This window comes from Rhinolophus sinicus, chromosome 3 (assembly GCF_057876585.1).
Source record: "Rhinolophus sinicus isolate RSI-liver-muscle chromosome 3, RSI-T2T, whole genome shotgun sequence".
NCBI lineage: Eukaryota > Metazoa > Chordata > Mammalia > Chiroptera > Rhinolophidae > Rhinolophus > Rhinolophus sinicus.
Genome location: NC_142503.1, coordinates 193,924,146 through 193,950,678, shown reverse-complemented (window position 1 = coordinate 193,950,678; position 26,533 = coordinate 193,924,146). Strand labels below are relative to the sequence as shown.

General features: G+C 49.1%; 1 protein-coding gene across 2 annotated transcripts in view; it reads left to right on the top strand.

Moving 5' to 3' along the window:
• Positions 1 to 26,533, top strand: part of CLMN (calmin) — a 104,699-nt gene that overhangs the window by 73,653 nt on the left and 4,513 nt on the right. The window contains exons 4-14 of one of the 2 annotated variants that reach the window (XM_074326979.2): positions 1,616 to 1,699; positions 6,682 to 6,774; positions 7,727 to 7,917; positions 9,861 to 10,054; positions 10,935 to 11,017; positions 14,970 to 16,634; positions 20,533 to 20,729; positions 25,012 to 25,072; positions 25,717 to 25,787; positions 26,174 to 26,270; positions 26,530 to 26,532. In XM_074326979.2, the coding sequence (XP_074183080.2) occupies positions 1,616 to 1,699; positions 6,682 to 6,774; positions 7,727 to 7,917; positions 9,861 to 10,054; positions 10,935 to 11,017; positions 14,970 to 16,634; positions 20,533 to 20,729; positions 25,012 to 25,072; positions 25,717 to 25,787; positions 26,174 to 26,270; positions 26,530 to 26,532 (2,739 nt within the window). The remainder of the gene's footprint in view (positions 1 to 1,615; positions 1,700 to 6,681; positions 6,775 to 7,726; positions 7,918 to 9,860; positions 10,055 to 10,934; positions 11,018 to 14,969; positions 16,635 to 20,532; positions 20,730 to 25,011; positions 25,073 to 25,716; positions 25,788 to 26,173; positions 26,271 to 26,529; position 26,533) is intronic. The other variant, XM_019746226.3, reaches the window with a different exon arrangement.

Genomic DNA, 26,533 nt, shown 5'->3' with positions numbered 1-26,533 from the left:
AGATTAGAACTAGAACATTATAGTTTCGCTAGCCAGCCATTTTACTAACCAGAATGATGGAGGGAAAAGGCATCTTACAACCAAATTCTATCATCGATCCCAAGGCTGAAAGTAGAACTGGTGGCTTCTTATAAGTAAGAACCTTCTTATAAGTATGACTGAAATTGAATTGAACCATTTGACCTTGAGATTCATTTCACTTTGACCTTAGCCGAGCCTCTTCGCGTTGTGTGTGTTTGCTGTGTGCACGGTGGTTCTCTCCCCCCTTCACAGAGCAGGGCTTCTCAACCCCAGCTCTGTTGATTTGGGTCCGATCCTTCTTCATGGTGGGCGGCAGGATGCTTGTTCTTTGCAGGATGTTTGACAGCGTCCTTTGTCTCTACCCACTGGATGCCAGTTGTATCCCTAGGTTTGACAACCAAACAAGTCCCTAGACATTGCCAAGTGTCCCCTGGGGGTGGGGAGTGTGATGATCTGGCCAAAATGCCAGTCAGGTTGAGGTGAGAAACCCTGCTCTGGAGTCAGTGTTAGATTTGCCTAAGGGATCCGCCATAGCTAACACACAGGTGCAACCGGGGCCCATGAGCTTGGCCTCTGCAGTGCGCACCAGGCGGGACTGACACCCACTGGTTTGCCTTGTAATGTAAACCACCACCTAGGGGAGCATCAGCAGCTTCAATTCCAGATGTTTGTCCCGACGGGGCTTCCAGTGTGACGACTAATGATATGAGAGTTGTGGCTTCTCCAGGTGCATCTCCCTCTCCTGCCCGCTCTCCATGTCTGCCTGTCTGTCTCTGTCTCTATCTCTTTGTCTTTCTCTCTGTACCTGTCTGTCTGTCTCTTTTTCTCTCTCTGCCTTTTTCTGTCTTAATATCTCTCCCTGTCCCCCTCTCTCTGTGTCTGTCTCTCTGTATCTCTCTTTCTTTCCCACTGTCTGTCTCTCTCCTCCCTGTCTCTCTGCCTGTCTCTGTCTGTCTGTCTCTCTTTCTCTTTCTCCCTCTCTGTGTCTGTATCTCTGTCCCACTGTCTGTCTCTCTCCTCCCTGCCTCTCTGCCTGTCTCTGTCTGTCTGTCTCTCTTTCTCTTTCTCCCTCTCTGTGTCTGTATCTCTGTCCCACTGTCTCTCTCCTCCCTGCCTCTCTGCCTGTCTCTCAGCCTGTCTCCGTCTCCCTGTCCCTCTGACCTGGGATAACTGTTCTCAGAGCTTGAGGCAGCAGGAACATCTGTGGCCCCAGGGAGGGACAGCAGATGATTTAGCAGCTGTGTGGTGATGCTCCCAGCGGAGACTCCCTGCCCTGACAGGAACCATCAGCTCTGCGAGAACATGTCACTGAGGGCTCTGGAGGAGGGAAAACTATCAAAAGCCAGGAGCTGGGTCAGAGAGAAAAACCTGACAAATCTGTCCCTTGTTTAACCCCTGAGTCCCCCGTTCACCAACTCGACTGAGTGAAGTCCCGGGAACCATAAATAAGGGCTGGGTTTCAGCTGCGAGTGCCTTTCTTTCTCTTGAGATTAAAGTAAAACCGGGAAAGAAGATAAGCAAACCCGCTGGCACCACAGGGAGCGGAGGGTCTGTGTTGGTTTAACTTCTGGTTTTGCTCTGTTTTGTGTTACAGCTGCATGAGTACAAATCCTCGTCCCACCGTATTTTTCGGTTGAACAACATAGCGAAAGCACTTAAGTTTTTGGAAGATAGCAATGTAAGTATTTGAAACACACATCTTTTTCACGCAGGCCTTTCCTATAACGAAAAGGACATTATTTGAAGTCGAGTGCTGGTCTCAAGACAAGCATGTAAAGAGAACCCTGCTAAGATGGTCACATTAAGTTTCAATTTAACACAAGTCACTCAGCTAATCCATCAGTCGGCAACACAGCCCTTGACTCCCTGCTCCCCTCCCATCCCCCATCAGGACAAACACTCCAATGGACACTTAGTTGTGGGAAGGGCGGGACAGTTGACTGGCGGTCAGATCTTTAGGACTTCGCTGACACTTTCTGTTTCCTACCTTTGAATAAAAGTACAGTGAGCATGTCAGAGTGTAAACCTTTCTCATACAACTCAGAATACGGGAGAAGCAAAGCGGAAAGGGGGCGCTAAATGAGCCAGGAAAAATTACAAAATTCTCCCCTCTTTGATGTAACTTTCTAGACTTCAATTAGCTTTTTCTGTGTTTTGAACTCTGCTTCACGTCCTTCAAAAATGGGAACGGATGGCCTAAGAGGGATGTAACTTCCAATACTCGCTTCCATTAAGCTTCAGCGGTGAATCGGGGTAAAAAACACCCCCGTTTGCCCGACGTGTCTGCATATACGGTAAAACTTCATCATAAAGTGCAATTCACTTGGGGTTCTTGGTAGGAAGCAACAGCAGCTGAGATTGGCTGATATGAGCAGAAAAGGAATTTGTGGAAAGGGTGTCGAGTAATACACAGAGTCACGTAAAAGCTGCAAATTGGTGATGGAACCCAGAGATGCCAGGTGCTGGGACCACTGCAGAGTCCCCCACCTTCCCAATCCAAGGATCTGTGTGGGCATGGCTACCACTGCCCTGTCCCCACTGCCTCTGAGAGAAGGACGTCACTGCCCCCACCACAGCCCTGGAATGTACTCAGTGTCGCACATGCCATTTCAATGGTCTGGGCTGCCAAGCTGGGGTCCCCACCCACGTCCAGCTGCCAAGAGGAGGAGGGGAAAGCACTTTTGGGTTTTGAAGACAGAGGTGGGCTCTCCCTCCCAAATTGTGGGGAAAGCCCCAGACGCAGGAGAGAGTTCAGATGGTGCCAGCCAAAAAGCACAGCACAATTCCTAGTGGCATCATTCCTAACAGTCAAAAGGTGGGAACAACCCAAATACCCATCAGCGGACGAGTGGATAAACAACATACCGTATATTCATGAGATGGACTGTTACTCAGCCATGAAAAAGAACCAAGTACAGGCTACAACGTGGACAAACCTTGAAGATATCATAAAAGATGCCAGACACGAAGGACCACTTATTCTGTGATTCTATTCCTATGAAACGTCCGGGACAGGGCCAGCTCTAGAGTCTGCGAGGGGACTAACGGTTGCGTAGGGTTGACGGGGATTAGGGAGCAGGATAGCCAAAGAATGTGGCGTCTCTTTGTGAGGTAATAAAAGGTTCTGAAATTGACTGGGGACGCTTGTGCACATCTGTGAATACACTAAAAATCATTCACTTCTGTACTTGAAATGGGTGAGTTGAATGGAATGTGAACATATCTGAATAAAGATGTTCTTTAACAAAGCACGTCCTGTATTCGTGACCACGGCTGGCCCCCGGCGGTAGGTCTTACCACCATCCTCAGCTCCCACGTGGCAGTTCATGGCAGAGGTCCTGGGGCACAGCTGCCACATCTTCCAATCCTGGAAGATGACGTGGACTCTCTGAGCCTCAAAACAGGTGATGAGAACCACGCCTGCCTCCGAGAGTCGTTGAGGATTAAATGTGCCCAATCCAGGCAGCCTTCAGCCACGTGCTGGCAGAGCAAGGGCTCCGTTACCCGAGGCTGCTACTTCCCCCGCCTCCATGGTCCACTGCTACAGGGAACACCACACATGGCTCTTCAGAGCCGCGTCTGCACCTGAATTCCAAAGGGGCGTGGTTTCCGTGATAGCATAGCGGGGCCTTGGAGCAACTGCCCAGGATATTTATTACTCTCACCGGCAGCTTGTTGGCCCCTGACTTCCTTCCTGCTCTGTCCGCTGCCCCATGGGCCTGTGATGTCGGCAAAACTCTCCCACTGCATTTGTCACAATCGCCAGGTAGGTCGGAGGTTTGCTTCCGACAGTCCTGTGGGGCACAGTTCCTGAGTGTCTTCCGTGGGCCTGGGACTGCGCTCCGTGCTGGGGACACATGGCTGTGTTAGAAGTATGTCTGTGCCTTTAAGAAGCTCAGAGTCTGGCAGGAGAGACTCACATAGACATCACACTGTTCGTCACAGGGGCATGACGAGGAGCAGTGGTCTTGCGGCCAGGGGGTTCCGGGTGGGCGGGCGTTCCAGGTGGGACTGGCCTAGCACAGGTGTGGTAGTGTCACACACTGAAGGCCTGACCCTCTCTTACCCATCCTTAAGTGGTTCCCAAACTGTCTGCAGTAGGTACCTGTGGTACAACAACACGTTACCGCTCCCTTCTCTATTTTTAGTTTTAAAATCTGGAAATATTCCAAATGTGGATGTGTTTTGTCAGCTTTGTGGCCCATTTGCCAGGCAGGTGAGACGTAAATGGCCCCATGTCGGGCTGGGGGTGGGGAGTGAGCACAGGTGAGTGGGAGAGGAGGAAGTGCATTTCAGAGACAGTCTCTGTCCCACTCCCAGAATCCACAAACCACTCATGGGCCTTTCCTGGCCCCTTCGTGTCCTACTGGCCCAGCTCGAGGGTGGATGGGCCACAGTGTCTCTCCTGAGCAAAACAAGGTCCTAGAACTGGGTGATCAGTGCCAAGCAGGTGACGGGAGGGGCAGCAGTCAGGTCCCGTTTGCTCCAGGATTCAGATGCTGTCGGGTGTGGCCAGCCTGTGTCCTTTCCTCTCTCCCCAGCAGCATAGCGTTCACTCCAACAACAGAGACTGGCTGCCCCACAGGACCAACTATGGCCTCCCACCTCTGAGCCTCAGCTTCCTCATCTATGAAATGGGTGTATTATGAGCATTAAATAAACTAACCCATGAAAACCACTCAGCAGGAAGTTGGACTCCACTGGGCATTACTGTAATGACCATTATTGCTGCTCCATGCTTGATGTGGCCGCCAGAGGGGGAGAAGGAACATTCCCATAAACCACTTGGTCCCCATGTTATCAGTGTGGCAAAAACAACTAAGTTAGAGGGAAGAGGAGGAAGGAGACAACATCCCGGAAGCTTCTGACTGATGTCTGGCTATTGCATTGTCTGTTCACCATGGAGAACCCAGCAGTGGACTAGGCACCCAAGGCAAGGTCATTGTGAATATCTGCTCCCTGGGGACTTGGACGCCCTGCAGTCACTGCCTACCCCCAGCCAGGCGTTCCGTCATGGATGCTACACCATCCTGTTCGTTGCATCCCTACAAGGCAGCTCTGGCATTTTCTCACTTTGAAACGCTTTCTATGAACCTCAGCTCAGAAGGCTGCACTGGGCTTCCTCCAGGTGGGAGGGAGAGAAACCTGGATGACGAACTTGACTAACCGCTCCAGGTCCCTGTCCTGGGATATGTTCCTTGAGCCACAGAAATGGAGGGGGCGGTCAGAGCAGAGGCCCGGAGACCAGCAGGACACGCATCGTAGGTGATGCATCATGTGGCACGTGTGGCCTTGATGAATGTGGACAGAATATTGGACCTGAATTTGATCTGCTGTGTGATTCACAGAATCGACAACTTCCTTCCTGGCTCCAGCCTGTCCGTGATGAGCTCTTGCTGCCTGAATTATACTCTCGGCATCAGCTTGCAAAATGCCCTGAGCCAGAAAACTCTGGAGTCAGCCTCCCTCCGTTAATATGCCCAGGCCCTGCAGACTGGTGCTGTCAGGAGCCCCTGACAACTGATAGGATCAGAGAACAGTGTCAAACATTTTAAAAGCCCTCAGGGAGAGGGAGAACGGGGTATTAGTATGAGGCCTGGTGTTTTTTCCCCCAAATCTCCCTGCTGAATTTTACAGGGTGGATTTAAAAGCCTACCTTGATGTCCTTTTCTTTCTCCTCTCTTCCCCTGAAGGATGGATTTTACATTTATAAAAGGGTTGTAAAGAACAAAGAAAAAGTGACAGAGATTTCTGTGTCCTGCAAAGTCTTAAATATTTACTCTCTGTCCCCTGATCGAAGTTTGCAGACCCCTGATCTCTATATTCAAATTTTGTTTGCAGGATAAAATGACTTAGGGCAGTGGTCCTCAAACCTGAGGCTGGTTAAAATGCAGATTACGGCCCCCAAGTTGCTGCCTCAGTGGGTCTAGGGGAGAATTTGCGTTTCTAAGGAGTTCCCAGGAGAGCAATACTGGGGCCACACTGAGAACCAGTGCCTTAGGGATTCTCCAAGAACACCATCCTGTGGTCAGAACCTAGTTAAATAAGTAGGTAATCTCCTAAGGGTTTCTCTGACAGGCCCATTTTAACCAAGCAGAGGATACTTTGTAACGATGCAGAAACTCTTGAGTATCAGCCTTATCCCAACACGATGTTTCTAGATAGCAATGGCTAATTTCCCATCATGGCCCAGGAGCTCTGACATCAGTGCTCTGCGTTTGTCCAAAGACTTGTTCAATCTGCAGGTTCGGTAGTGTTAGTGCAGCATGCAGACAGACCTAGTGGGCACTGACCATCTGTCCTTAGAATAGAAAAGAATGACTGAGGCCTGACTAGTACGTGACCCTGGGTGCATTACATTTGACCTCTGTGGAATTTCCTCACCTGAAATATAGGTGTAATGGAAATCCCAATGTCGTGAGTTGTGAGGACGAACTGAGTGAATACTTGTAAGGAGCTTAGAATAGTGTCTGTGCATGATAAGTACCATATATGTGTTTATTAAACACGGTTATGCACACGTTTGCATGCTGGGGCCCCTGATTGGTGGCACCAAATGGTACAGGTGAGAAAGAGAGACAGGCCCACAAAGGCATCAGAAGACAACCTGTTTCAGTCTACGTGGCCACCCCACTAAATTCATAAATTGCTTTTCTGCAGGTAAAACTAGTTAGCATCGACGCAGCAGAAATAGCAGATGGCAACCCCTCTTTGGTTCTTGGGCTGATATGGAACATAATCCTGTTTTTCCAGGTAAAATCATTTCCTTTCCGTTAACACACGGTAACGACCTCCTTGCATCTGCTTAGGGCCAACAGAACAGAGTGGGGCCAAAGCAAGGGCAACAGTGAGATTTAGTTTCTGACAGAGTTTGCTTGTTCTGCTTCCTGAAAAAGAACCGGAAGAATCTGGTTGCTGGAGATCTGAGCCCCTGTGATTTTTTTTTTTTTTTAATTTATTTTTTAAATTTATTGGGGTGACAATTGTTAGTAAAATAAGTCCCTGTGATTTTAAAAGTAGTGGGAGCTCTTTTCTCCAGAAGGGTATATCCATCCTCTTGGGACTTAAAGAGTTCAGTGTTTACTTGGAAAAAATAGTTGTATTCCAAAGTGTCACAAGAACTGGGGAAATACTTTTGATGAACAATTGAACTTGGTAAAGTTTCTTTCCTAAAATGACTCGTGTTCATCTGAGAGGATTAAAGAGCCTGTATGACACGTAGCTCTAGGAAGAGGCGTAGGGAACAGGGGAGACCTTCTTTTTACATTGTTCCAGTTTCAGCCTCTATTTGGACATGCACATTTTACAGAGGAAGGACAGGATCTGTGGCTGGAATATGAAGGCAGCATAGAAAACTGTGCTCAAGTTCTTTTTCCTGAATAGGAAGGAGGGAGCTGACATTTCATCTTCGAAAATGCCCGTTTTTTTAAATAGAATATGGTGTCCAGAGTCTGGCCAGCGAGCTATAGAGGCCCCAGGAAGAGCTGACGTTGCTTGTGGAGTGTCATTGCAGACACCATAAGCCATGTGAAACGGTCAGGCCATCATGAGTACTGCCCTGTCGCCTGACACATGGCCATCGGGAAGGGGTTTCTCCCTATCTGGAGAACCAATTCTGCACGAGGTGGTCCCTCGGGCCGGAATCCCTGTCGCCATGGGTCAGATGGGTCTGTCTCTGGGGTCTGAAATGCTGTTTTCCTTCCAGATTAAGGAGCTCACGGGCAACCTCAGCAGAATCTCTCCATCTTCCAGCCTGTCACCTGGCTCATGGGGCACAGACTCAGACTCCTCCTTCCCACCCACACCCACCACAGAGAGGAGCACGGCGATATCAGTGAAAGACCAGAGGAAGACCATCAGGGCCCTGCTGGCGTGGGTGCAGAGGAAGACGAGGAAGTAAGCCACAGCGCCGTCCCCCACCCCGAGCTGTTGCCAGGCAGAGGAAGGATGCTCCCTGGGGTGGGCGAAGGAAAGGGGCATGCACGCTGATTAAGTTATGTGCCCGTCGCTTTGTGTGGACTGTCAGGACAGGGAACGCGGTACCTGTTTCAGTTTTTGTGCACAGAAAACTGTATTTGCAGAATGTTTGGTTTGCAGAAAGCTGATGCGAGGCTCTGAATACAAACCAGAGGGGCTTCCACACGTTACACCCCAAAGTGGGGCTGTCTCTTGGATCCTAATAACACGTACATATTTATTGTTAAGTAGCCGGGTGTCTTTCGGTCTGTACCTACTTGAAAACTAATGACAGAAAGGCTGTGACATATCGGAGGTTGGTCTGGCTTTTCTAAAGCCAAGACCGGGGAACTGTAAGGGAGTCTCTGGCCTCCTGTTGGACCCTGTGCCAGCAGGGACCTTGCCAGCACGTTGGTATCAGGCCTTTTTCTGGCAGCGGCTGACAGCCCCTGGGCAGAAAGCCAGGTCAACACCAACTCGGGGCCATCTCACTTCTGCCACGTACAGACTGGATGAGATCCTGGTGAATCACTTCCCCTCCAGCCACATCTGCAAGATGATAACTTGTCATTTGGTGCTTTACGGGATAATTAGGATGAAATGACATAAGCCCTATGACAGTGCCTGGCGCAGAACCAGCACAGAAAAAGCACTTACCAAACATCAGACCCCTTCCCCGCAGTGTATGGGAATAAAAGATGGAAGAGAGGCTGCATGTTTGGAGTTTTGATTGAGGGGTGGACCCTGACAGAATTGATTAATGTGAGTAATCATTACATGTTGTTTAAAAGAGATCAACCAAAAGAAAGCTGATTGCCAGGAGTTAGGGTGCCTGAGGAAGAGGAGGTGTCTTTGGGGTGATGGAGCAGTTCTGTCTCTCCATTGCGATGGTGGCTACAGGACTCTGTACTGCTGATAAAATGTCACGGTACCATATACCACCCCCATGAAAATCAAACTGGTGAGATCCGAATAAGGTCTGTGTTTCATTCATACTCTTGTACCAATGTCAGAGTCCTGAAGTAGATCACACGCTCTGGTGATGTACGACGCTCTACTGACGCAAGCTGGTGAAGGGAATACAGGGGCGCTCTGCTTCTGTAGCTTCTCATGAATCTTAACTGATTTAAACAAAAAAATGTTTTGTTTTTTTGGCGAGAGTTCAGTGACCACGGTGGAGAGACTGGTGGGGGCCTCAGGGGATGGATTCTAAAGGAAATGAGTGCCTGGCAGAATTCGCTAATTTTTCCCCTCACATTTACATGTTTAATGCTATTTCTATTGATAATGATATTAGCTACCAGTTACTTAGTGAGTGGCTTCCGTGTGCTGCCTACATTGCACATTGGATTGTCCACATGACATAGTTGTTCTCGTGAGTTCAACCTGATGTTCTCCTCTACGGCCCCCGAGAGGTCACAGCCGGGTGATGCCTTTAATCATCGAGGAGTTTGAGGCATGGAGGGATCCATGACCTACCCGAGGCCACAGCACAGGAGGGACCGAGGGGGCAGTCAGGTGTGAACTTGGGCCTTCCTGGCTCCGTTTTATTGCATAGCACATTCTTGCTTGCTGTGTTTTGAGTATCACTGATATAGGAACAGTGTACAAAATTGCTCCTTTATACAGCTGGGAATTGGGGAACACAAGGTCCTAGTTTGCCTCCTTGTAGGACCCCTAACTTCCACTTCTATTTTGTCCGGAAATGGAACTATGAGTGGTACAGTGCAGCATCCCCGGGGCTCAGGGCCCAGCACATCCTCGCCTTGTGAGGTCAGCAGCTCCTGGCCCCACCCGAGGCCCGTGAGGCTGACGCGTGCTGACCTCATCATTGACTGTCATTCCTGAGCTGCGTTCTGGCCGCCCCTGGTGCTTCTCCTCAGGTATGGTGTGGCGGTGCAGGACTTTGCGGGCAGCTGGAGAAGTGGGCTGGCTTTCCTGGCTGTGATCAAGGCCATCGACCCTAGCCTGGTGGACATGAAGCAGGCCTTGGAGGACTCCATGCGGGAAAACCTAGAGAAGGCGTTCAGCGTCGCCCACGATGCACTTCACATCCCCCGGCTCCTAGAGCCAGAAGGTAGCGGTGGTTCTCTCTCTCTTCCTTTTTAATAATTTTTATTACACATGCAGCACATGCTGTCCAGGTAGAAAATATGGAAAATGCAGAAACATCTAATGAAGACATTTTTATATCTCCTGTATTCCTACCACTGAGACCATGTTTCTAGTATTTTTCTGTGCATCTCATTACAATTATTTACATGTGTGGGATCAATCGGTGTATGTATAGTTTTGGCTCTTACTTTTTAAAACTTAACATTATAATTATGACATAAGCATTTTGCTTGTTGCTATAATGTCTTCATTGTATGTTTTTATTGGCTGCATAATGGCCTCTCTCATGGGCAAACCAAAGTTTACTTAGCTCTTCTATTCCAGGTGGGCACTGAGGTTGTTTCAGAAATAGTCATATTCATACACACCACTGCAGTGAACAACTTACTGAATAAAGCTGAGTGTGCTTCTCAGATTGCTCCTTTCAAGACCGGGTCCCATCAGCAGAATGACAGAGTTGAAAAGGACACACCTTTGAAGGCACTTAGCTATGCTGTCAAATTGCTTTGTGTGGGTTAGGCTAATTTGGGATTCCCTCCAGCAGTGGTTCAGCAGTCTCACTGATGGAGCTGACTGCTTACAGGGGAGAGACTAAGGCCGAAAAGTGAACAGTCTTAGGAATAAGGGGTCCTGGATTCTACGTCTCAGCTCCTCTATTCATCAGCCAGTTGTGAGACTTCAGTCCAATGATTCCCCTCTCTGGGCCTACATTTCCTCAAGTGTAAAATACAGAGAAAGAAACCTCCATGGTCTGAGGGATCCTTCACTGTCGAGCATCCCATGATCCCACTTAAGGATTGCGTGTTCATGCTTCCTTCTAACGCCTGTGTCTCTTTTAACAGACATCATGGTTGACACACCGGATGAGCAGTCTATTGTGACTTACGTGGCACAGTTTCTAGAACATTTCCCGGAGTTGGAAGCCGTACGTTCGTTTTTCTTACCTTTAATTCAGAAACTGTACATTTCTATCACCTGGCCATCAGACGAAGCTGGGAGTCGGGCTGTGTTCTGTGTGACGAGCCGCAATAATCAAAACTTGATCTCATGTCCCTTGAGCGTTACCTTGCCACATTTTAATTTCAAAATTATATATAATGTGTATTACGTTTGAAAGCAAGTTAGAAATTAGCTGTACCTCTCGCAGACTTCTTCCCATACCAAACTTTATTAAGATTATGAAAGATGCTCACTGGTAATATGGATTGGCTACTTGATTTTTAGATGCCAGAGGGAGCGTTTTAGCTGTCTGCCAGATTTTATCAGAGTATGAAAAATTGTAAAAGACAATGACCAGTCAAAACATGCCTTTTTATTTTCAGAACCCCAGAGGTACATGGTGCCAGATTTTCCTTCCTTCCTTCCTTCCTTCCTTCCTTCCTTCCTTCCTTCCTTCCTTCCTTCCTTCCTTCCTTTCTTTCTTTCTTTTTTTTTTGGATCATAATCAGACCTTTTAGAGGTTGTCATGGCTCCATTGAACCTTCACCCAACCCATGCACAATCCTGAAATGATAATAATAATGACAGCAACAACAACAGCCCTTTATCAAATTCATTGGTAACTTACTGAACACCTACTGCTGGCTCGGCGGGGAGGGGGTGCGTGTCTCAACATAAACTAGACAGATGAGGTCCCTGACCTTGTGAAGCTTTGTTCTGATAGAGAAAACAGTTAATAAGTCAGTAAACACATTATAATTTCAAATAGTTATCAGTAATAGACAGAAAAAAATAAGTATAAGGAACTAAATGCTCACCGGGAGATCGGGCCTGTTCTTTTAGCTGGAGGCTGGTCAGGTACCTGTCCTGTATGTCTCTGGGCTGACTGCCATTTCTATGGTCCAACATGGCTCAGCTGATTATCCTCATTTTGTAGATGAGACTATGGGCGCTCAGAGGCTTTAAGCCCTCTCCAGGGTCACGCAGCCACCAAGCACAGAGCTCTGTGACCCCAGGTCTCTGTGGTTCCGAAGTTCAGGCTCTTACATCCCTTACAACATGTGGCTGAAACTGAGACCCATTTGGTACAGCTCAGCCTGCGTCCTCCATGCTGGGGCTTTTATCCCAGTTCCTACGTGTGTGTGTGTGTGTGTGTGTGTGTGTTTCCCATCTGTTCCTGCACCACAGCTCACCTTCGAAGCAGGAATTCCTTGGGCTGGAATGTCAGCTCTGCCGCTTGAGCTGTGTGACCTCAAGCTGCTTACTTAACCTCTGATTCGTGTCTGTATGAGGTATCATCCGTGACATGGAAATAGTCCCCACATTTCAGAGTTGTGTGTAGAATAAACAGATACATAAGGTACCTAGTCCGGGGGCCTGAAACAACGGCGGCTGCTTAGCAAATGGTGGTGATTGTTATTATTTTACAGTAATAGCATATTATTAATATGTGTATCTTATATAATATTATACAATATAACATATAATATCATATAACAATGTTTTTAATTTTCCTAGCCCGTTACTAAATTCTGAGACACTAGGCACCAAGGGCTTTTATTAACCCAAAGCCTTTAAGATGTAGGCAGAGTTTGAAGTCAACTAAAACGTATGTATTTGTGCGAGTCAGGGTCACAGCCTTGATTCTGCACATCTGACCTGTGCGTCTCCCCAGTGCTGGGGTCAGAGACTGGGGCAGGGGACTGAGAAGCTGAGCAACATATGATACCTGGAGAAAGTCATCTTGATTCATAGAACAACACGATGCATCACTACAGAACAGTCCCTTCCAATCCCCAGGGGACTACAGGTGACAAGTCCCAGCTAATCTAGACACCCACTGAACTGTTCTTTAACAATACAGCTGCGTTTAGTTCATTTCAATAAACATTCATTAAGTCCTGGCCATCCATGTAGCACACTCTGTGCCGAGCTTTATGGCTTAACATACGGCTTATTTTGGTTAAATGTACCACATGCGCTTGAAAAGAATGTGTCTTATGTGGTGAAGGAATTAACATTCTTTAAATATCGATAAGGTTGGCTCGGTTAATGTGCTGTTCTCATATTCTGTAAACAGACTGATACTTTTTTCTGCTTTTCCTATCACTTAGTGTGAGGGAGAAATATGAAACATCTCCAACTTACGATTGTGGATTTATTTCTCTTCTTAGTTCTGTCAGTTTTTGCTGTCTGTCTGTTGAAGCTATGCTATAAATGCATACACATTACACATTTAGGACTGTTGTATCTTCCTCATAACTAGATTGTTTTGTTTTTATGTAATTTCTTTGTCTTGCAGTATACTTTGTCTGATAGGCATATAGTTATACCAGCTTTCTCATGATGTTGGCAATAATATGTCTTTTTCCGCTCAGTGTGTGTCTGTGCTAATATTTAAACACGTCTCTTACAAGCAGTATATAGTCAGGTCTCTTTATCCATTCTGACAAGAATTAGTGTGTCATTTAATGAGTATGTTCTTCGTCCACTCACAGAGATTTCATCTACCATCTTGATTATTGTTTTCCGTTGCTCTTATCAGTGCTATGCTCCTCTGTCCTTCCTTCCTAACTTTTTTTGGATTATTCTATTATTCTTTGGTTCCCATTTTAGCTCTTCTATTGGCTTTTTAGCTGTTTCTCCTGGTTTTTATCCTTTTAATGTTGCTCTAGGGATTCTAATCATCATCTTGAACATATTACAATCTACCTTGAATTACTATGTCACTTCAAGTGAAATGCATATTTTGTATTTTTATTTATGCAACAATTTAATTCTGCTCACTTCCTCTCCGGTCCTTTGTTCTATTAGTGTTACTTAATTCACTTCTACATATGTTTTAATCCCCAATATTAGTTATTACTTTTGCTTTAAACAGTCAGGAGGCTTCTTAAGAAAATTTTTTAAATAGTTTTTTTATATTGACCACATATTTACCATTTCATGTACTGTTCATTCCCTCCTTCAGATCCAGTCTTCCATCTGTGATCATTTCCCTTCATCCCAAACAACTACCTTTGTATTTTTTGTAATGTAGGTTAAATAGTTATTTCAGAGTCTTTATTTGCTAGTTCTAATCCGGGGTCATATTTGGGTCTACTTCTAACGACTGTTGTTTCTCTTGATATGGGTCTCATTCTCCTGCTTCTTGGCTCCTTGAATTTTTTTTATTTTATGCCAGATCTGACATATAAATAAACACTAGAGCTTGAGGTAGGTGATATTTTTTTCCTCCGAGAATGTAGCACTTTCCAAAACAAGGACTTACAATGAGCTGATTATTTTGGCCTTCTCAGGAGCTGATAAGGGATATGTCGCAGTTTTATTTAGTTTCAGCTCTCTGGTTTCACATAATTTTCGGATGAGTTCAGCCCACTGTCTCTACCAGTGCACTGGGAGCCAAGCACTGTAATACCAAGGTCACTGTCTGCTTTTCAGCCCTGCCCACAGCTGCCTCTTACTCAACAAAAGTCCCCATGTGAGAGCATTAGCATATGAGAATTGGTTTTGATGTTTGGGGCCCTTCTACGTTCAGTCTCCCACACCAGCCCACACAACCAATGGCGATTTGGCTGATTTTTCCTTCTCGGGTAGGTCAGCTCTCCTCCTGTCCACACCCAGACTAGGCGGTGGCCCTCAGGGATGAAGACAGTCTGCACTCACGTAGCGAGAGCTCGGCCTTCTCTAGCGTTTATTTAGTTTATTGAGCTTTGTTTGCGTCCCTAGCTTTAAAAAAAAAAAAAGTGTTTTTAATTTCTCTGGTGTTTTCACACTTCAGCAGGAGCAACAGTCTTCAACCATCTACCTCTTACTCAGTGCACTTGGTGTTAGTCCTGAAGCAGCTCTGTCTTCTTTGGTTTTTATTTTCTGAGAGGGGAATGCACATTGTACTCAAATGCCCTTCTGTTTTTATGTTTCTTTCTGTTTCTTTGCAGGACGATTTTGAGGATTCAGATAAAGAAGCCCCGATTGAATCCACCTTTGTCCGCATCAAAGAAACACCTTCTGAACAGGAGAGCACAGTCTTCTTTCTGACCGAAAATGGGGAACGTGCCTACACCGTTAACCATGAAACCAGCCACCCACCACCCTCCAAAGTCTTTGTCTGTGACAAGCCCGAGAGCATGAAGGAGTCCTGCCTGGGTGGCGTTGCTAGCCGTACGCTGTCAGACACCTCCACCGAGGTCATACACCAGATTATCGACCAGGTCCTCCAAGAGGTCCCAGGTAAGGCCAGCCATATCAGTGAACCATCTCCAGAATCTTCCATCTTATCCAGAAAGGACAACCGGAAGTCCATCTCTCTGCCAATCAAGAAAACTGTGCACTTTGAAGCTGACTCCTACAGGGACGCTTCCTGCAGTAAGGATACTTTCTACGGTCAAGACTTAGGCTTTGAAGGGAGCCCAAGAGGGACAAAGGAATTGCTGAAGCAAGATGGACACATCGTGGCGGTTGAGGTTGCCGAGGAAAAGCCAACACAGGAAGCCCCAAAGATCCCGGAAGTAGCCTCTGACGAAGCCCTCAGTGATGTTTCCTTGGCAGATGGTAAGATCGATAATTCTCAGACTGCCCAGAGTTCTCCCTCCTGGAATGGGGCAGTGGAGAGGGCAGCCAGCCACGGCAGCCAGCAGCAGCCAGCCAGTAGTCCCCTGTCACGCCTTGGAGAGGATACTGTTAAGGCTGATACCTTGGAGATCAAGGTCAAGCTGCTGACTGCAGAAGCTATGGATGAGGAAGATTATTTCGAAGGCATACCATTAAAAGCCTCTAAATTTAACAGCGACCTAGTAGATTTCGCCTCGACCAGCCAGGCTTTCACTGAGGTTCCTTCGTCTCCTGAGAAAAAACCTGCCGAGGATGTGGTTTTGGAGGAGCACGCTGAGAAACTGGGTAAAAAGAAAGGTAAATCTGCCCACCAAAAGGAAGATTCAGATGAGCCCCCAGGGAAGCCTGGCACGCACGAGCCTCACCAGGATCCTGAAGATGACGACCAAGGCTGTTGTTTGTCCCCAGAGGAGGCACCGGTGGGTAAAAAGACAGAGGTCTATGAAAAGGCAAAGCGCAAGTCCCCACATCGGCGACATGGCGAGGAGAAAGGGGAGGCTGAAGGCTCCCAGGGGCTTGGCGGGGGATGGCCTTCCGACCTGCCAAGCAGCAGTGTCAGCTTGGAGACACTTGGGAGTCACAGCGACGAAGGGCTGGATTTCAAACCCTCCCCACCCCTCTCCAAGATTTCCGTCATCCCCCACGACCTTTTCTACTACCCACACTACGAGGTTCCCCTGGCTGCGGTTTTGGAGGCTTATGCGGAAGGCACGGATGATTTGAAAAACGAAGAGATGGACTTCGAAGGAGCGGAGGGCTACTTGTGTGAGCCGGCGCCCAGGGAGGAGGAGGAGGCGGAGGCGGAAGCCTCGCACAGCAGCTGCAGCTTCTCAGGGCTGGGCACGGACCTCTCCCAGGCCAGCGTCCAGGAGCCCTGTCTGGACAGAGGTGCAGAGGGTGCCAAACCAGCCTCGGAACCTGCTCCCCCAGCCTCCCAAGAGGACCAGCAGCAAAGGGAGGCTGAAGACAGTGCCCCTGGGGAGAACCCCCAGGTATGTGATTGCCCTGCATGGGGAATTCTGCTCTTCTCTATAGCACAGCTCCGTCCTTCCTAAATTAGGGACCCGGAAGCTCCCCTCATAGGCATCCCAGGGCCCACATTCAAGGAAGTGCTCACTCATGCTCTGGCAAGGGCAAGACTGGCGCCCGAGAGGGATCGCTCCGTAAACTTTGCACCCTGAGCACCTCACTGGCCTCCCCCAATCCTGTCTCTGCCCACAGGGTTGCCAAGAGGGTCAAACAAGGTCATGTGTGAGGGTCTAGCATAGTAGTAGCAGTGATAATTTTAAATAGTAATCATAGCTACACTTGGGATGCATTTAGTGAATCATAGGCCCCACCTCCTGTACTAGCCTAGGAAAACCAAAGGGAGACCTCACCTTTGACTCCAGTCTTGATTTTTAAAGGCCTTTTGCCTGTTCTGCACTATTTTTTGCCCCCAGTGGTTTGAAGTGGGGGGGGGATGGTGGGAGGTGGGAGGGAGACACGGACTTTTGAGCTCAAGCAGCTGGGCACACACTTATCTGCCACTTGGGGTTCCCATTTCACCTGGCCCAGCAGCTCAAGAGGGGTCACTGTAGTGAGCAGTGGGAGGTATGGGGTCCTGGTGTGATGCTGCAGGGACGCAGAGGGGAGGGCCCTCCTCAGGCCCCCTGTTAATAAGACCTCGCATCGCAGCACAGGGAATCCAAGAGTGGATCCAAAACCACAGTGACTGGGCCCCTGCAGGTGCGGGGCAGACAGGGTGCCCAGGGGGAGACAGCCTGGGAGGGAAGGGACCCCAGGTGAGCTTACCTGCACGCTCGGTCCAGCCTGTGAGAGGCAGTGTGCAGGGACCAGCAGGGAGAAGGGAGCAAAAAGGAGATCCTGCCTCTGGTGTTTGATGCTGGGAAGCCCATGTCCCCGGTCACTGCGCTAGGAGGGAATGTGGCATCAGACATAAGAGATGGGGCCCAGCAAAGAGATTCGGGAGTTCACCAGAGGAAGGCCCCCAACCAGATCCATAAAGGCTGCATGTGTCAGGGCCTCTGGAGCTGGGGAGGGAGTTCTGGGTGGAAGTCGCAGCCTGGGCACGGGAACCAAGGTGGGAAAGTGCAGGGTCCTGCTAAGGACAGCCATCAGCTGTGGCAGGTCACTGACTACTGCTGGCCATGCCATTGTCTCTTCCCATCTCTCCCGTCTCTCCTCCCCAGGGCAGTCCCCTCCACAACTGGCAGTGGATCCTAAAACATAGATCTCATCTTATCACTCCCCTGCTCCTAACTCCAGCATAAAGTCCACATTCCTTAGCATGATCTTTGAGACTCTTTCGTCTCCAACCTGGCTGCCCATCCCTCAGGACCCCCTTCTCTACCTCCCCTCCAGCCACACCAGCCTCCTCTCTGGCTCCCAGTTACACCCTCTCCTCTGCCTCCAGGCTGTGCTTGATCTGGTCCCGCCACCTGGAACGCCCTTGCCCATCCTGCACTTGGCAAGCAGTTTTTCACCTTCAAAGCCCCATGCAATTGGCAGCTCCTCGCAGGAGCCATCCCAGCTTCCTCCCCAGGCACAGCACTTGCTCTCTCATCTGTAGCCAGTGATATTTTCAACCTTATCTCCTTGAGTGTTTAGCCTGGTTTTGTGGGTTGTGATTTTCTCTCCCAGGAGAAAGTGAGCATTTGTGTTTTATTCTTTGGACTCTAGAGACCAGCCTGATGCAGGAATAAAGGATGTAGTATTGCATGATGATTTGGGGGGCGCAAGGCGAAGGTAGGGTAAATTAAACACCAAGATAAATGACGATGCTCTGGCTCATGGCCGTAGAGAGTCAGGGCTGAGGGAGGGGCCCAGAGGAGGTTTGCAGCCCAGGAAGCATACAGGAGAATGGGGACTCAGAGAAGCCTTACAAGACCTTCAGGATTTAGAGAGGCCAGAAGTGGCAGCTTGCTTTTATTGGTTTGCCAACTCTGGACAATGGGGAATCGCTGCCTGGAACACTGTGGGGAGCAGAATTCTCAGGTGGTAACAGCTTAGGAGGCAAGCGTGACAGGGCCAATTGGCCCGTTGGGGTGGGGGCACTCACTCTGTGTCCACCTTTGGGTGGAGAAGAGGACTGATGGTTCCACAGGTGCCAGGGGCCCGCCTGCCATCTTCCCCTTGTGCACCACGTAAAGGAACCCAGTCCCGACTGCCCACCCACCTCCCACCTGCTGTCTGCTGACTTGCCAGAAACCAGCCCTGCCCCAGAAGGCGCTTCCTGCAGGAGACCCCAAGATCCAGCAGGGTTAGAAATGTCTCAGTGAGATCTGGTCTTGAGATCCCCTGGGGGGGGGACCATGACAGCAACTGGAGTGATACTGTGGATTGTTATTGGCAAAAAAGCTCTTTGAGGACAAAAGAAGGGACTGGGTGTGTAGGTGATGGGAAGAGAGGCTGAGTTGCATGTCTGCCCCTCTGTGTTATTTGAAATGGCTCCTTAGGGACTCGGTCCCTCTCCCCGGCTGATTGAATGCGGCCTGCAGAATCACAGACGTGGCACTTCATTCTCTTCTGCTTCCCTTCCAATCATTGCTAAAAGTAGGTTGTACACCTGCATGTGTCCAGCATGTGGACAGGTGATGTGGTGGGGGGGCTTGAAAGAGCCGGGGCTGGGAATGGGATGGGCAGAGCTAGATTTGAATCCATCTCACACTGAGCTGGGTGTGAAAGCTTGCATTCTGGGGGGCACAGTGTGGGAGCGACACTGGCGCTGGCTACTTCTCTGGGCTCTGATCTGCTTCCTCTGGCTCTCACCTATACTACGAGCAGGTGCCCGCTTGCGATTGGCTCCCCAGTGGAGCCCTGGCATTGATCCCTGTGGGTGAGCGGAGGGAGGGGGTACAGCTCGGAATGACAGGTGAGGTCTGCGTGTCTTGCTTCCTGGCAGACAAGACGACGTGGGACAGAGCATTGCTCTGATTCCTGGCCCTCCTTTTAAAAAGAGACTAGAAAATGGCAAGTTCTTTTTCTAGTCTTTAAAAAAAAAATGTCCTCGTTTCTTCAGGAAAAATACTGTGGGTGAAGGAAGAGGGACTAGAGTCTCAAATTGCTGAGAAAGCTTTTAATTCCTGCACAGGGCTTTGTTCTGTGGGTGCACCTGCCTGGCCACTGTATCCTTTTAGTCTGACACCTGTTCAGCCGGTTCTTCTAGCCCCTGAAGGAATTCTTGAGAGTGGCCGCAACAATTCCCACGCTTCTCGGTTTCACGCGGGAACATTGCTACTGGGTTTCACAGGGCCTGGTGTGGACAGTGGTCAAAGAATCTTTCTTATCAAATAAACACTAGAGGTGCACTACGATCCACCCTCAGCCAAAGGCGCAGTGCATGCCATCCCATCAGCTGTACGTTTACCTGTATGTGTGTACGTCTCCAAACACCCTTGGGTCCACCTGGCTTCCAGGATTCGTTTCTCTGTTTAAGCGGATGGCAGTTGTGTGAAGAGTCCAACCATTGCCTACTGTAAGAGACATCCTTTAGAGGAAACATTGTGGTATTGTGGAAAGAGGTTGATAGTTATTATACCCATTTGAAGGACAAGGAAACTGAGGGCCAGCGAGACGAAGTCAGTTGCTCAAGGTCAGATAGCTGATTTCATCCAGGATTTTAAAACAGATCCTACTGACTCTAAACCCTGTGCTATTTCCACTGTACCCATCTGGAGCATTTGAACTCTGCACAGGGGGCAGGAGTTGGGGTGGGCTTCTGTTCCAAGGTGGGCTCAGCTGGAAGGAACTCATGGGAGACGCAGACTTAGAAGGGACGCCCTAGCTGGGCCTCGGGATCGAGGTGGAGCGGAGCACTGCTGGGTGGTGTCACTCACTCGTCCTCTCAGCATGAAACGCTAACTTGTATTTGGTCGTCTTGTCCTTAAGTCCCAGGAACCCCCAAACTCGGAAAACTTAGCAAACCCTGTAGAAGAAAAGGTAATGGAAGAATCGACCAGCAGTAAAAAAAAGGAAAAAAGGAAACATGTGGACCACGTAGAAAGTTCAATATTCGTAGCACCCGGGACTGTTCGATCCTCAAATGACCTGGAAGAAGACACTGGTGACAACAGAGTCCTTTCCAGGTATTTTATTACTTTCTTCTCACCCCAGAGGCCCAGCTAGAGCGTTACTCTCTAAACTCACTCCATTGTCAGTTTCGGGTGTGATGGGGGTTGCAGGGGTTGGGCTGACAGACAGCAGGGGAAACACAGATTCATACAAAATTCATCTGGTAAGTTGGTCATTTGCCAGAATCGGAAACACATCTTTATCCTCATTCTCTGCCCCTGAGTCTCCCCCCACCCCTGACCTTGCCGTTATCGGACCTGCTCAACTGCAGCAAAACAGGAAGATGTGAAGCTCGTCTTCTTTCCTCACCCAAAGTACCCCTGGGTGGGAACTAGCAGTGAGCAGAGGAATGGCTGGACCACAGGCACTAGGTGTGGGGTGTGAGAAGCAATGGACGTGGAGACTTTGCCAGCCGCCCTGGCCTCCAGATAACCACTGGGTGGGCTAGTTAGAGATCAAACTTAGGCGTTTATTAGCATCTTACAGAATCGGAAGGGATTTGCTGCGTTATATGCTGAGGGGACCTTTTCTTGCTGTCACATGGAATTTGGACTTTACTATGGCTTCACCCCTGAGTGCGGTTCCAAAGAAGTAAGAATGGTGCCTTTATCTCAGGGAGGACCCTGAACTTCAGCTGACCTACAGGAAACTTAGCACCTAACCGCTTTGTCACACTAAGGCCACCAGAGAAGCCAGACTTGTCCCAGGGAGAATATTTAACTGCTGAGTTTCAGAAGGCCCTGGTGTCTCCCATTAGCACTCCTCATCACTGATTTCACGGCCCACGTGTGCAGGCGTTACCCATAGGCTTCCTCGGTAATTCTCGTGGGCACCCCCACAGGCAGGTAGGTGGGGTTGTACACATTGTGGCAGACAAGGGAGCTCGGGGGCACCTCTCAGCTTAGGAGATGGCATAGCTGGGGTCTTGGACTCAGGCCGGTCGGACTCCACGGTCCACATTCTTTTCGTGACCCCCTCCTTGCCTGTGGTGGGTGAGCCAGTGGCAGCCGCAGAGGGAAATTGTTGAGATACGCATTTGGGGAGAAGCCCATACAGGGAGAGCCAAGAAGACACTGGCAGATGCCCAGCTTCCCATCTCTGCTCTGCCTTGCTTCCGTACCTGGGCTGTGGGGGACAAAGGGACAGTCGTCGGAAGCCTGGGCGCCGAGGGCCAAGGCACAGCAGAAGGCACTGCCAACTTTGCCCATGACTGCAGAGCCCCTCTCCCTGCCTCTGACGTGATTGTCCAGCAGCCATCGGTGTCTTAGCGTGTAGCTGGACCCTGTGCTAAATGCCAGCGAGCACTTATGGGCAGATGGCTCAGGGCTGTCATCTACTCCAGCACAACTCAGGGAGGGCTCCTTGGCTGTTACGCCAGACTGCTCAGCTTCTCCCTAAGCACGTGAATACTCGGTAATCTCTGAGTAGCCACTCTGTGATGGAGTTTGCTAGACTTGGGGGCCTCAGAAGAGGTCAGCCCTAGCAGTGATTCAGGCACAGCTGCATGCCCCAGGGCTTCACAGCTAGAGACAGATAAGACATGCTCCACGAATACGAGGAATAGGTGGGACACCTTAGTTGTTAAGAGGCGAGTGGGGATTTCATGTTTTGGACCTCAGAGGCAGGTGGAGAGGAGGATCGGGACAGCCTGAGGTGGGGGGCGCGGGGCTGAGATATCATTTGCATTGAGAGTCAAGGGATAAGTGGGATCTGGATTTGGGAGAGGGAGAGAGAAGGCATCCCAGGTGAAAGAAACAGCCTGAGCAAGCAGCTGGCACACAGCAGGCACCTCAGTAAATATTTGTGGGGTGTAAGAGCATGTGGGGAGACACGGGAGCCTTGGGGGGAAGCCAGCATCTTGGATATGTACTCCATCAAGAAGTACCAGCAAAACCCATCCCTATGGAGGTAAACAAAGAAGGAGAAATATTGAAAAGGAGACCGTTATCTCAGCGAATGTGGGAAGGAGAGGCCTGGCTGACTTGTCAGTGCGAAGGTTTTACTCCGATCTCCCTGCACAGAGCAGGCAGCAATTACCTTCCCAGCTTCTCCTCCCCAGCTCACCTCAGGCCAAGCTGGAATTACTGTGAAGCAGTTCAGCCCAAGTGAAAGCTGCATGCCAACAGGAAGCAGAGCTGTGCTTGTGTGAATGAATGAGGACCCCTGGGCCCCTCCTGTGTGCCAGGCCATCTCACCTGCTCCCTGCAGTGTGGGAGGTGCCATCACTGGCTTTTACACTGGCGAAAACTGAGTTCAAAGTCATTACCTGGCCCAAGGCTATTGAATGGGACTGAGGCTTGGGCATCTCTCTTCCCAGAACTGGGATGTTTCCTCCAGCTGTACCTTGACTCTGTCACTACCTGTGGCTTCCCATTGGTCTAGGCAGAAAGGCCCATTGTTCCAGAGCCTGCTGCATGCCTCGTGACCTGTCTCTCAGCTTCACCTCGTCCACCTTTAGTCACCCTCTCGTCTCACCCCCAGCAAGCCAGGCACGCTGGCCTTAGTTGTCCTTGAACGCCCAGCCCTCACCTAAGCTCCTTCACCTTTGAGGACCCTCTGTCCCCTGCCTGCCTCCTGCCTCGCTCCCTCACGTCTCAGCTTCACTAACACTTCCTCCAAGCAGCCTTCTTGGATTCCTCCAAGCTGTTTTTAACCCCCCTTTATATGTTCTTATAGCCTCTACTCTTATCAAAACAGTAATTTCTATAATCATTTGTGTACGGATGTGTTTATCATCTGCTCTCCCCCTAGATGGTGAGCCAGCTTCCTGGAGGTGGGGGTGGGGGGGCGCATTACCTGACCCCAGCATTTAGCACGGCCCCTGGCTTGCAATTGGCATTCAGTGCAGATGCTTTGGGTGATTGATTGAATGAGTGAATGTACGCTCTCAGTCTGCTGTCCTTAGTGCCTGGCACACAGTAGGCTCTTGATGGCGCTTGCCGAGAGAATGAAGTTCAGGATGCAATCAATCTCATGTTGGTTATACTGTAACACAAAACCACCTTACAGAAAGCATGCTGGAAAAGAGGGGAGAGGAAAACACGAGAGTCCTCTCCTCACAGGGATGTGCTTTTCACTAGAAAATACTACAAACACAGAGGGAAAGAGTGCCCTGCGTCTCCAAGTGCTCCCAGTGTGCTGAGTCTGCTCTTATGGGCACTGCTGGCTTCTAGTCAGCCGGGGCTCTTTTTCTTTGTGGGTGCATTTTGTTTCATTTCTGTGCTGTGATACCAGCCAGGAAAAACTAGCACAGGCTTTGCATTGAGGACAAGGCCTGGCCCAGTACCTGGCACATAGTAGGTGCCCAATAACTCTTAGTTGGAAACGTGCCGAAAGCAAGAGAAGTTTCAGGACAGCAGTGAGCAGGAAAACCAAGGCTGCCAATGATGAATTCCCTGGGGATGAATAAACTCTGCATCAAATGCCTTTTTTCTGGCTCCCAGAATGCCACATAGTAGGTTTCCCTGGAGGGAGCTGAGATGGCCATCTCTGTACCAGGCCACATCAACACCCAATACCTCTTTTACCTGGTGAGCAGCAAGATGGGACACTGACCTACAGTCCACTGTTATCCCCACCAACTCTGTGAAGTAGGGGGTAGGAATGACCACCCATTTTATAGATGAGGAAAACTGATTAAAGACAGAATACTTGGCTACGGTTGCCAGTTAATCAACCAGGAGCCAGGATGACAGCCCAGGCCTCTGGCTGGGTCTTGTTTGCCTCAGCCCTGCCTGAGTGAGCCAGCTTTATTAGAAAGTTAGAGACCCATTCCACGTCAGCCTCAAAAAACATAGGCAGAAATTAGCTGCCTCATGCATGAGAGGAGACGAGGTGGTACACCAGAGAACTAGACAAGCAGACAGAAGCATTGTGCACAGGACAGAGCACTGGAAAGGGAGTCAGGACACCAGGTCTCGGCCCAGGTCTGACCTTAGCTAGCAGAGGAAGTCCGGTGAGTCCCCAGACTTAGGGATGCTTGGAAAAAGAGATCCTTCCTGCCGTGAAATCCTATGACTTTCAAGAATACGTGGACTGCTTTCTATTTAGCCCTCTTTCTCACTGTTGTTTCTTGTTGATGAGGGCCCAGTTTGTCTCTCTAATAGCCCTCCTCCTACATGTGAGCGCACTCCAGCACAAGTCGGCATATTGGGTAAAATGTCTCATTTCCGTCCCTGGGTCGGAAAACTTAGTTTGCCCAAGTCCACATGTGGAAGCCTCAGGAGGAGGGTGAGCCCCACTGAGCCACCAGGAGCTGTTGGTGGCACCAATTCAAAACGTGTGTTTCTTTTTCAGGACTAGCCACAGTGACTCCAGCATTTACATTCGACGACATTCTAATAGGTCTTTGGAATCGGTTAGTATGTGAATTTCTTCTTCTTCCGTGCACCCCTGCTAATCAGTTCCTTTCCACCCTTCCTCCTCCCCAGCCCAGAGCTTTGAAATTACTGACGTGCAGCAACTAGACTTTTGGATAGAAGACAAGCGAATTGAAACCTTGTCGTTAAGCACAGCCCAGGTGGATGTCCAGTTTGGCAGATAGGGGATATAAATAAAGTGATGATTTTAAAGCCCGCAGGCCTCTTTGTTATATTAAAAAAAAGTACAACAACAGCGCATCCAAGACCCCCCACCCCCCACCCCCCACCCCTGCACACCCCCCCAGAAAGATCATGTTCAAAGATAGACGTGCAGCAGACGTGGAGGGTCTGCTTTACATTAGCAACTACTTAGCTCTGGAGGTGTTGGGACCCAAAACACCACAGTCCACAGCTCTGATTCAGGTGGTGGGTGGAGGGGCCAGCAGTGGGGCATCGGGGGAGAGGGTAGGAAAATGTAGAATGTTGTTTACCAGTTTGACTTGGGAACTAGATGTTTGCAATGTTGAAAAAAGCATGACATGCTCGGCTTTGTATATTTAAAATTGTTTTATTTTCTGTTTCAGAGATTTCATCTTTACTAATTGGGTTGCGGGGGTTTTGTTTATAAATTTCACTGTAGGATCATTTTAGCTATGTTCAATTGAGGAACGCAGCTGATGTGGATGAGAGAAGAAACCGAATGTTAAACAGGTTGGTGGCCTTACTCTACTCCAAGTTGTGTGGGGTTTAAAAAATATTTTCCTTTTTAATTATGCAGCCTACCTTCTGGGGGTGGCGATTCTCCAGCTATGTTTTGTTGATATCAGGACTAAGAGTCTGAGATAATGCAAGAAAATACCTGTTCCAAGGAAAATGAATGTAAATTGCGTATGAGTGGGTAGGGAAAGTGGATATTAATGAACAGAAAATGACCCAGTTTCAGGACGGGTCTGGGTTATGCAGCTGCGTTTAAATAACGCGGTGGCATAAGCTGGCTGTCCCAGGAAGAGCCAGGCAGGAGGTAGTGACGTGATACTGAGTGTGACCTAAATGCTACAGTGCCTGACAACTGTGTTCATTCTGTGTCGCCAATGCAGGTACAATACTCAGAAGCTCACTGAGCTGATTTTACAGTTTTATGGCATCAGAGCAGACATGAAGAGGGAATGCAGACATGCCAGGATGGCTATGAAAGTATTTCTTACTGTTGGAGAACTAGGTGACCTAGGCTCAGATTGCTGAACCACTGCACAAGTGCCCAGTTAGGACATAGGAAACCAGAGAAATCTCTAAAACTGACAAGTCTGAGGTGCCCCTATCCCTGTGAAAGTTACTGAATCACTTAATTTTACCGATTTTTTTTAAAAATATTTGCCACAGATTTCAATTGGCTGAGAAGGACTTAAATTATTGGAGTGGAAAACCTCTGTCTGAATATTGCCCAGCACCCAAGGGTG